This window comes from Lethenteron reissneri, chromosome 6 (assembly GCF_015708825.2).
Source record: "Lethenteron reissneri isolate LAM-NWPU_2019-01 chromosome 6, ASM1570882v1, whole genome shotgun sequence".
Taxonomy (NCBI): Eukaryota; Metazoa; Chordata; class Hyperoartia; order Petromyzontiformes; family Petromyzontidae; genus Lethenteron; species Lethenteron reissneri.
In genome coordinates, this window is record NC_083784.1 from 1,628,526 (window position 1) to 1,640,791 (window position 12,266).

At 47.9% G+C, this 12,266-nt stretch overlaps 1 protein-coding gene across 2 annotated transcripts in view; it reads left to right on the forward strand.

Annotated features, from left to right (window-relative positions):
• Positions 1-12,266, forward strand: part of LOC133353580 (fibronectin type III domain-containing protein 1-like) — a 67,741-nt gene that overhangs the window by 21,575 nt on the left and 33,900 nt on the right. Inside the window, exons 9-11 of one of the 2 annotated variants that reach the window (XM_061569947.1) lie at positions 819-930; positions 2,703-2,914; positions 3,473-3,755. In XM_061569947.1, the coding sequence (XP_061425931.1) occupies positions 819-930; positions 2,703-2,914; positions 3,473-3,755 (607 nt within the window). Of the gene's footprint in view, positions 1-818; positions 931-2,702; positions 3,756-12,266 lie in introns of both variants that reach the window. The other variant, XM_061569938.1, reaches the window with a different exon arrangement.

Sequence of the window (12,266 nt, forward strand, 5' to 3'; positions counted from 1 at the left end):
TTTATGCATTCACGGGAAGCTGCTGTGTGACCGCGTGTAAACACTGGCGGCATACTTTTCTGTCGCACCTCCGATTAGCACGGTTGGCCACGTGTGGTGCGAAAGAAGTCCATGTTCTTAATACGGCCGGGTGGCTCAGCGGTTGAGCAAGCGGCTCGCAGGCAGAAGATTGCGAGTTCAAATCCTGGTCGGGGGTCGACTCAGCCCCATCGCTCCTTTAGGGTTGATAAATATGAGCACTTCATTGTGGGAAGAGAAAAGTGGCTGTCCTATGGACAGACTCACCCCCATGATAGGAATGGGGAATATCCACTACTGGTTAAGTGGCTGTCATCAGGAGATGAGCCACAGACTCGATGCTCATTTGAGCAGGAAGTCACTGACATTTGAGGCCCTATATTCTTTGTTGTAATTATGTTTCTGCATAATCGATAACATCAACAATAAGTGTATGCTCTATTGCTCGCTTAAACGAATGCTGCTGGGTAACATTGGTCTGGAGAGCCAGTAAGCTGATTGACCAAAAATATTCAATTTTATAAATGGAGATACAGGATGGAGGCATATATCTGTACCATGGGTGCATTAAACCTGTAAGTGTTTCTGTCCTTGTATTGCTATAACAGATTGGCCATTTTTCAGGACGCTGTGGCTCAGGTGATATTATGAAATGGTGGCGTAGCTGCTATTGCAATCGTCCCTCAGAATTACGCCTTGAAAACGATCGTAAAATCCCAACCCAGCCCCTTTCTTCTCAGCAGTAAAGTGAGATGTGTCCATTAACTCTGCCGTCCGACTGTTACTCTGATTTCGAACAGATGATCGACCCAAACACCAAAGTTCTGTTCACGCCAGATGGCAACATGGTTTATGATCAGCACGGAAAACCAGTGAAGCTGTGCATTGGACACGATGGAAGCTCAGTGGCAGGTATTTATCCATCATTCATCCTGTTGCCAATTCAGCATTTTGTTTAGCCTTCCGAACACTGATCCACCCGCTCTTCCATCTGTCCACCCATTTTACGATCTGTCCACCGTAGCATTTTAACAACTCGCTTAGTTTTGATCTGGAGCTGCCAGGAATGAAATGGTCACGTGGCAACATGTCTATTGGTGTATCCCTTGTGGTGGGGAATAATACGGTTACACCGTCTCTTGTCCAAATCCACAAGCCAGATATGTACTACATATGTGGGAGGCTCTTCCTATGCAATGATGCTACAGTTAAGTTGATCAACAAATCACGTGTGGTGGGGTAATGAGTGGGTACTCAATACATCTTCTGAGTCATGTGGCCAGCATGAAAGAGCAGGCCAAGTCATGCGCAGAGAGGCTGTACAGAGCTACTCCGAGTGGAGGCCCTTCCACCAACAGTGGCGTGAGCGAGCAATGCCAGGGCCTACAAATGCAAGATGGTCTGGATTTATAGCGCGTCTAAATGCAAATGCAGAAAGCACAAGATTGGGGACCATGCGAATTACAGGTGACGAAACGGGGAGGTGTTCCCGTTTTCGTAAGTAAGTTGTGATTGGAATCAATTTATGGATGGGAGACAGTCAAATCGTAAGCCGAGGGGAAAGAGGCAGACGCTGAGCCTGGATTGGAACAGGGGGCAGGGAGCGTTGGGCAGCGGAGATAACCAGGAGGAGATTATTGCAGACACTGTTGTCTTCTCCAGAGGGCCTCGGTTGCTGGAGCTGAGAGCACATGAAAAGGAGTGGGTGCTTCGGGATTTATTTTATACTCGTGTGAGGAGTGATATCAAGTAATATATGATGATGATGATTATGATGATGAGTAAATGGAGAATTTGGCCATGGTCGTTCATACAGTCTATTTGCTCCATCGTTGCGTTTAAAGTCATCAGGTGGCAGATCTGGCACACAAGTTGTAATTCAATTCGCGTAGGTAATTAATTCCGTGATAAAAGCCTTGAATGAAAAAAAGCAGCGGCGGTATGGGTAATTTCATCTGCAGCTCAACGGCCATTAAAACCCCAAGCCAAACTCGCTCTGAGATGCATATGGAGCCGGGGCATCAATTGTGGTAATTATATAACGCTACCACGTAGGTTTCCACCAATTGCGCTCTATTGCCCTCCGATGTGGGTTTTTTTTTCCGGGTTACCACGCGTCGTTCGGCACGATAAAACGACGTTTCACTCCACGTGCTGGGCAGCTTCGTTAGGAACCAAATTATTGTGTTCCAGAATGATGATAATATTACTGTAGTTTATAGTCATAGTAATGTTACGTGCGGTTTACAGCGCTTGGAGAAGTCGTGCAAGCGGGTCGTTGGCACAAATCGGAGCGACTCGTTGCACGGCCGTGAAACCCTTACGCAGAAATAAATTAACGTCTGTTTTTACAATAAATGATAAAATTCAGCCTTTTGTTCCTAACATTAACTAGCTTCAGTAAGCTTTTACTACCACCCCCATTTACAGAGACTTGGTCGATCTTTATAATTGACAATGTTTAGCTTCAAACCATTCTGCAGCTATAACACGTTCACGATCACAAAGAAGTGAATGCTACGCAGCGTGCGGAGCGAGTTTGACGGGTATCACAGAGTGCCACTGGCCAACACACCGGAGCGATAATGCCATGCCATGCCGTGCGTTGTAGTTGTTGTTGTCGTTGTTGACGATCCTCGTTTGCCCGACCACGCCGCTGTGCCCGCACAACCCCTGCCGCGCAGATGTGAATGGGCAGGCTATCCTCGGACACAATGGCTCTCTGCTGTACGGCTACGGGCCGAGCGGCAAGCCGCTGGTGGACACAACGTCCAGCCCGATTCTGACCACGGCCGCCAGGATCCTCCCCAGAGCCCGTGCCCCCAAACCCACGAGCAGGCCGAGAAGACCCGCAGCCACCACAACTACAGCCGAACCCACCACGACGACCACAACGGTACCCACGAGCACCACCTCAACCCAACCGACCACCGCAGTGCATGAGGCCACCGCGGCCGCGAGCGAATCGTCGTCCGTCGCGGCTGAACCGACCACCGCAGTGCATGACCTCGCCACCGTAATCACCCGGGCAGCCACCGTCACAAAGGGAAGGTCCACAGCAGTGCATGAGACCACCACGGCCGCGACTGAGCCTACGGCGGAACAGACCTCCGCAGTGCATGAACCTTCCACTAGAACCCCGAGACGGACCTCCGTTACAGAGGGACAGGCAAGCACGGTGCATGAACAAACCACAGTCGCAGACAAACTCACCACACGTCCGACCGAGCCTACAACAACTACCGCAGCAGCACCCACCCACGTAGTCACCGTGGCCACGACCGCCGCCACTACCACAACCACCACGGCCACCACGACCACCACCACAACCATGCCTACCACCACCACCACAACCATGCCTACCACCACCTCCACATCTATACCCACCACCACTGCATCCACTGCCACCGCAAGCACAAGTGTTGCAACCACCACTGTCCCAACGACCACGCAGCCCGCCACAACCACAACGGAAGCGGCGGCGACCACCGCTACCACGGCCACCAGCACAACCACAGCAGCCACCACCACCACCGCCGCCGCCGCCGTCACCACAACCACCACCGCCGCCACCACCACCACCAAGAAGACCGTGGCAACGACGGTGAAACCGCAAGCGGTGACCACCGTGCACAGCACCCTGGCGCCCCGCACCAAGAAGCAACCCACTGCCAAGCCCACCCCGAGGCCCATCAGCCGCACGCAAGCCAGACTCAACCCGAGCCAGACCTTCCAAGGTAACCCCATCGCTTAAATTTCGATTTAAAGCTTTCGTGACTGCAGGGATTCATCTTCTTGGTTCTTTCGGTAAAGTCACGTAGAAGGGAAGTAATAAAATAATAAAAATAAAACATAATAAAATATACGCTCCAAGCGTGGTGGTATTTCATTCAGACGCTGTCTCCCCGACAGACCTGGTCTTCACCTGAGGACGGCTGCTTGCGTTGTGGCCGAAACGTCGTGAGAATTATTTTATTATGTTTTATTTTTATTATTTTATTACTTCCCTTCTACGTGACTTTACCGAAAGAACCAAGAAGATGAACCCCATCACTTGTTGGCCAAAAGTGGCCCGGAGATTCACAGGGGCCACTTTTTTTTAAGCATTGCTGGCAGTGGATCGATGAAGGAGCATAATGTACTCTCGTTATCTTCATGGTGCGGTTTTTGTTTTACAATTTTCAGTTGCAGCTACCTTTGGAAAGTGACCATGTGTGAAAGTGATGCGCAATGAGATTGATTCACCAACGACTGAGCAACGTTGTGCACATGTGGTGAATGTAATTACAGCACAGTGCAATGCCACGTATCTGCCCTGACCAATTAACCGCCCACACCCAGTGAAGTATTTACTGACGGTGTAGCTCTCATTTGATATCGACGTTCACATCTCGCACTTTTCCACACATCCACCTATAACTCAGTCCGCACGTAAATCAGATAGATATATTATGTACGGTACTGTGTGTATCCAGATAATTATAGAGGTTGGTCTTGCTTGGCACTGGCTACGTGGGGTGGTTTTGCCCAAGTCTGCCCAATGTCTGGGACCTTCCACTGGGACACGCGGCGAGCTGCCAGCCCCGCCTACTTTTACTTAGACACGCCCACTCACCCACTAGCCCCGCCTACTTTTACTTAGCCACGCCCACTCAACCACTAGCCCCGCCTACTTTTACTTAGACACGCCCACTCACCCACTAGCCCCGCCTACTTTCACTTAGCCACGCCCACTCACCCACTAGTCCCGCCTATTTTTACTTAGACACGCCCACTCACCCACTAGCCCCGCCTACTTTTACTTAGACACGCCCACTCACCCACTAACCCCGCCTACTTTTACTTAGCCACGCCCACTCAACCACTAGCCCCGCCTACTTTTACTTAGACACGCCCACTCACCCACTAGCCACGCCTACTTTTACTTAGACACGCCCACTCACCCACTAGCCCCGCCTACTTTTACTTAGACACGCCCACTCACCCACTAGCCCCGCCTACTTTTACTTAGTAACGCCCACTCACCCACTAGCCACGCCTACTTTTTACTTAGACACGCCCACTCACCCACTAGCCCCGCCTACTTTTACTTAGCCACGCCCACTCACCCACTAGCCCCGCCTACTTTTACTTAGCCACGCCCACTCACCCACTAGCCTTGCCTACTTTTTCTTAGCCACACCCACTCACCCACTAGCCCCGCCTACTTTTACTTAGCCACGCCCACTCACCCACTAGCCCCGCCCACACCGTGAGTGGCCTCCCCTTCTCTATTCGTGACGTTAGCTCTGACTACCGCAAAACAAAGATCCCCCGTGTAGCCTGTGACAGACTGTTGGGGCAAGTGCTGTGAGCGAGCATCTATGAACAGCACACGAGGGGTGGGTGGCCACCACCATGTCCCCCTTTGCGGTGATGTTTGCACACCGCACCAGGTACTCATTTGAGGCCGAGTCGACCTAGGGGAGTCACAGGACCGGTTCAGATAATAGTCACTGGTGTTGGGCGTGAGCGAGAATCGAACTCGGTTCGCCGAGTTCGTAGCGCAGCGTAGCGCTAACCGCTACGCCAACGCTCCTACACGCCCCACCTACTGCTCTACCAACGGAGCCCGCACTACTGCTCAGGTAGTGGGGGCCTAGTGGCCATTATCATGAGTCGACCGTGAGGTCAGAAATAAAAAAAATAAGCGGAACCAATTGCAGATTTGCCCACAAACTTCAGGACACCGGGACTGTTCCGGTCAAACAGGGACGCCTTGGGTTTCGCTGTGGGAGAACATCCCACTCCCAGTCTCAAGGCTGAGCGTTCATCACCTGGTCCTGGGTCGACTCGAGCTATCATTCATCCAGGGCTGATGAAAGGAGAACTACTTTTTAGCTGAGGTCAACAGCGGTTCTGTAGATGGACTTTGTCCCCGGCTAGAGGACTGTGGAATTTTGCGTCACTGGCTCGAGACGTTGAGCCTTGCCCAATGCCCATTGGGTACGTGGGTAGGCAGCGTGCTGAAAGTATTTATTGCGCGTGCAAGTGGGTAGCAGCAGCGACGTGTTGGTCGTGCGCTGAGCTATGAACTACACTGGTCAACAACAAAAAAAAAACTTTTTTCTGGCCTGGACTTTTGCAGCTGTTTTAGACTAATTTCAGGGTGCTGATTCCAAATCTGATCTCAGATTTGCTTTATCACATCTCATTTTTATGCCATCGGCATACCCCATTTTCATTGATTTTACCCGAAATTAACTCTGTCACTTATGATTGCAAGTTGTTGCGAGTCAATGACTGCTTTAGTGTTAAAATATGGTGCTGTATTTTTAGGATAGTGTGTTTATAATATCATTTTATGTAGATATCCACATTTATTTAATATTTTTATTCTACAGTTTTTATTGAAAATGCAATATTTGATATCTCAAATTAGGGTTAGGTCAGCACCCAAAAATTACCTTAAAACCTTTGGAATACCTTATGCCAGAAAAAGTGTGTTGACCAGTGCTATCCTCACTCCTCCTGTTATCCGATGCCCGACCACGGCTAAGAGCCACATCTAAGCGGTTTCCTGGGCCACCCTCTTGCCACCAAACTTCACCAAACGGTCAAAAAAAACCCATCAGGACTGGCACGATATGGTTGTTGAGCCCTTCATCCAACAGTGGATTGACAAAGCTACAGGAGCAATTGACGGGTGGGAATTGCTATATTTATTAATATGTCCTCATTATATTTTTGTGCGTGCATGTGCCGTGGCTACACTGTTATAACTCTGGCACGGCTCGAGTTATATGTTCATGTAATTACAGTAAGAATGTTGTATGAAAGGTTGAAGTGTTGCCAGCTGGGCATATCCAATGGCAAGCCCTACGCTCCCTGCAGGTGGAAAGCCCAATTTTTGCTATTTCCCTTTGCTCTGCCAAATGGTCAAATGCAGAATGGAAATCTGATTCCCCAGTACGGGCTTCCTGCCATTGAAGGTTACTGGAAATGTTCCCTGGTGGACGATATTATTTGATACACTGGCCGTGGACTATCGGAATAGGTTTTAAGATAAACTGATCGCGTTTGGTTCTGCGTCGTAGTTTCTACGCGGTGATGGTTTCCTTTGTATGTAATCGTCAGCTGCAAGCTGCTGGATAATGACCCTCCCCTGTTTAACCACCATCTCTCGCGATTCTGCAGAGTAACAATCCACCAAGCACCTGCATCCCAGCTGATTTAATCGCTCCATCTCCTGGGCAGCCGTCCTCTACACAACGATACCTAAATAATTATAGTAATCACCACAATGCACCGCTGCGATGTTTCTGTCTGCTCGATGCGGTCAGAGGAATTCCGTGCGCGCTTTGCTCAAATTTCAGATAAGGCTCTGCATTGAGGGACGAGAGAAACTTTTCAAAACCTGATTTATGGGCTCTCTCCATCATAGTTCTCCTGCCCCAAATGGACTCGCGAGCAATTTCCACCCTTCATCTGTTGCTGCTTAAATTCCTGAGGCTCAGTGCAGCCCAGCAAGAGGGGGCAAAGGATATTGTCTGAAGATACATTTTATTATTTATTCTATCCATGACTTGGCCGAGAACTGTAAACTTACCAGACGTGACGGTATTATCAGATGAGAAAGCAACACCGATTGTCTAGTTTAATTCGCCAGCCTTTGGCATTGAACCCAACTCGCATAGATACTGGAGAAATATATCGATCAAATATATTAAACAATATTGACCAGTATTCTCCTCTGGATCACCCAGCCAGTTTTAAATTGATACGATATATCATTAACAACAAATAACAGTGCGTTATTTTTGTTAATTAAATATTTTGTATCACAATAATTTTTCATGGTTCTTGAAAACTGATATCAGTTTATAAGTAAGGAATATAAAATGTGGTTTATTAACGTACGGCATAATAGAGACGCACACCATCCCATTACTCATATGAGCAGCGTGACGCTCCGACTTTAGTTTAAATTAACAATGTAATTACTTACTAATTTCATTCAATTTTAATACAAACCAGCTTCAATGAGATGAATACCATTAATAAGAAATAATCGTATTTTTTAAGCAAAATCATTTAACAACGGTAGGGTTTTTACCGCTGCTGTCCTAGACATTTCTACCGACCTTTATAAGACCGCTCCTACTAATGCGAGAGCTCGACTGCGAATCTCTTTTCATTTGTTGAGCGTCTTCATAATTTTTTCTTCCCTAGCTCGCGGACTCTGATGGTTTTTCTTGTTCCTAAAGCTGTCTGGCAGGCTCCGCTGATAAACTTCGTTCTCATTGCCCCAGCGCACGTGGCCAAGGCTTTGTTAGTGCTGTTCTCACTTCAATCACGTGCACTGTGTATTTTTTTCCGTATTCCGTGCTTATTTTTCATAGTAAACTGTCTTTCTGGGAATACGGAGTTGACGTGAAACACATTGTTTACATTACAGTGTCCCGTGACCACATGCCAATTATGGCATTACAGATAAGACACGCAGTAAATTTCTAAAGCACGCTCTCCGAAATGCCACAACATTGTAAATAATGTGAGTTCGGGAAAGGGAACTGGTCGCAGATGTAGGACATTTAAGGTCATTACAGAAATATCATTATACGTAGGCGCAGAGGCGTGGGTTTTCTTTTCGACGGAGAATATTTAAGATGATTTAATCCGAAATAAACATGTTGACATTGATAGAGGTTCTACTCGCGATGTTATGTAAAAGTTTTAAATGCTAATGCGTAAAATTAGCCCCAAGCCAAAGGGCTGCATATGGCAGTTATTAATGTAGGCCTAATAACCCAGCGGTGTGGTTTAAGCGGGGGGGGGAAGTTGCTGTTTAGGCACGCTGGGAGATGCAATAAAGGGGAGAGACAACTTCGGGGGTTGATGTAGTGCGGCTAAAATGCGTGAGGTGCTCTGAGCGGATTGACCACACGGCTATTAGACGGTCCCTGCGTGACTCGCGACGCTTGAAGAAGAGGGGGAGGAGGGGACCCTGAAGAAACACGGCCTTGAGGGGATTTTCACCGAGGCCCTCTGCGTTGAAGCGATGAAATTCTACTGTTTCGGCTGCAGACTAACACATGGGCCTGCATTGCTTTTTGGCAGGAAAAAAACGTGTTTATCTATATATGAAACAAACCAAGTGAGGGTGAGACTTCAGTGGGGGTGAGAAAATTAGACAGAGGCAACATTAGTGTGTGGGCCGGCTAGGAGATTGTTAGTTTTCGCTCCACAGTAATTGAGGAATTTCTCTGCGAGGCCATTGTGATCAGCGCTGACCAACCGTGTAACCTTCCCCCAGCCACACTGCTCATCAAAATAATAAACAGTTCAAGTAACGGCTCTCTCCAGCGAGCACTCCTGCCTTGAGTAATACATTACTTCAAGACCTTTGAACACCGCGTATCGCGTCAAGGAATGAGTGAGCGAGCGAGCGAGCGAGTGCTCCAGAACATTGACTTGCAACGTAAGGCTCGTCAGATTGGTCTCGCGATGTGTATATTCATCTTACTGCTTAGCCGCGTCGCGGTGACACCGGTCACTGAGGGACATCGCCCACTCCCGCACACTTTGCTGCAAGTACATTTGGTAAGTGGGACATTAAGCCTGCCGTCTCATTTGTAAATTGGTCTGAGATTCAGTGTTGACTCTTTTCCGCTAGATGGTGGGACTGGCCACAAGGGCAAACTTAAGAGCGTGTGGATCGCTGTGAGAATGGAGTTTACGTGCGCTGGAGATATTTACAACTTCCATAATGTACTCGACGATCTTTCAATATAGACAAGAATCTCAACACCCCTGCCAATAACACCGGGTGACGTTTCAAGCCATGTGCCTTCTTCATAGCACGTAAATAGAGGGGCCAGAGAGACAGAGTGGATAATGAGAGGTAGCAGAGATTGCACTTTACACCTTGGGGCTCGATACGAATTTTGATCCAAAAACCTCATCTATTATGTATGTTTTCTTTAAAGCCACTGTGTTCTTGACAAAGGTGTTGCTTTTGTTTGTTTGTTATTTGTGCTTGAGCACCAATAGCGATGCAGCATCACCAAATTACTTGTCAAAGCGTGGACCACTGCGGTGCAACATCATCCATCCATATTCTTAGGTTTTTTTTGGTAAAGTCACGTAGGTAAAAAAATTAAATTAATAAAAGTAAAATAAAATAAAAATATGTTTGTCTATAGTTTTTCTGGTTAGAATGTTTTGTTGCTATTTTATTTATATCTGATGATGATTGCTTGTGTTGCAATCGAAACGTCGTGATTTTTATTTTTATTTTATTTAACTTTTATTAATTTAAAATTTTTACCTACGTGACTTTACCGAAAAAACCTAAGAATCCTTGCAGTCACGAAAGCTTCAAATCTAGAATATCATCCATCCAGCCGTCCAGATATCTGTACACAGCTCACTGCAATGGCCGCGCGCCTGCGTGAGTCACAATAATAAAGGTCCATTGATTGTCCACGGCAGTGTAAAGATGCTCCCACCCGGGTGCCTCTTGAACTTTGTCTTCATTACGTCTTCCGCACGACGCGTCACGCGTCAGGGAATCGCTCCGTTCAGCCCCTCCCCCCAACCCCTTTCTGTCTCTCCGTTCATTCTCTTCCCCAAACTTCCTGGAACTTTCCACGACTTTCCACCAATCACATTTCATTTCTCCTCGACGGTCCCCCCAGCCGATCTCCTCGTTTCCGCTTAGTCTCCCCTTTGACGACCAATCCGACGTGAATGTTCTGCACCTTCAACTCCGGGCCCCCTGCGTCGTCGGCTTTCCCTGTCATTGCCCCTCTTGCCGACGAGGATCCCGCGGCGCTATTCGAACTCACGAGCAGCCGCTAGACCCGGCGCGTGGATGTTATTTATTTCCTAATAGGGGATTGCCTCTCGGTATCCCTTACAAAAGTAAAGACGTATTATCCATCCCATATTTATCGACGATATGGGTCACTGCAGCAGCCAATGAAAATTCAGCACTTGCGTATATATGTGTAAGAATTTATTGAAGAACTTAACAAAGAAGGGCTGCACAGTTTGGGCTCGATAAACTTGAGCAGAAAACTAAATTCACAAAGAACAAAGGTTTGTAAAAAAAAAATCATTGTTGATGAGAATGATGAGGATGATTTTCCAGGAAACAATCACCGAGTCTCCAGGAAGCAAGGGAACAAATGGCAATGAGTGAATTGGTGAGTGAAGGTGCTTCAATCCTTCCCACTGCCACACGTGGGATCCCATTGAGAAGTCAGATAGCAAACTATGAGCTCCACCCCAGGATTGATAAAAAAACATTTCAACCTGAGCCAAACTAGTACATTGAACAGCAGTATCAACTGATCAGAGGTGAAGAAGGTTTTGGCAGGAAAAGAAAATATAAAACCAAAGTTCTTCGAGAACCTACCACGGCATGGGCATTCACAGTTGTGTCTCGTAGCTCTCCAGCGCATTCTCGGGGTGTGCAATATAATTGCTCGGCACGAAGTGCAATGTTTCATTCCACTTTCTGGGAGCTACTTCAGAATTCATAGCTCAAAGTCGGATCAAGATCAGCAAGCATTCTTTTCTTGAAGAAGCTCTCGGTGCGTGGAGCGAAACGTTGGACACGATGCCGAACAAAACGCGGTGCAAGCGGAAGTCGCGACTGGTAGCTACTCTGCTACATCTGCAGCAGCATCTGGGACCCACGGATGTGGTCGAGTTAGAAAGCGTGCGATGCGTGCTCCACATCGCGGCCGAACCAGACGTTTGCCTCCCTCCACCGCAGGCAGTCAGAGCAAACAAGGCGTGCACCCGCTCAAAGCGGGGTAACGCTACCTCCCCACGACGCTCACGAGCACAACGAAAGCACTCTTTGGTTCGTTCGGTAAAGTCACTTTACCGAAAGAACCAAAAAGTAATTCCTGCAGTCACGAAAGCTCCAAATTAAGTTTTCACAACGAAAGCGCCATCGGCTGCCGTGCAGCGGTGATGGTTAAACGACGCCGATACCGCCATCGTTGACACCTGCGTCCGGACGGTCGCAATCCGCTTGGGCCAGGGGAAGTGAATAATGATAATAGTAATATTTGTTTGAAAATGCCATCTGTATAGGCCACGGTTTGAAGTGGATGGAATGTTTCGCAACGTTATTATTCGACTTGGATTTGGACTCAGCTTTTGGTGAAATCTCTTGGCAGCGGACGGGCGTCCATTGGGAAGACTCAGCTATGTGCGTGCTGTTGGCGATGCTGGAACGATGGGGTCCTGAG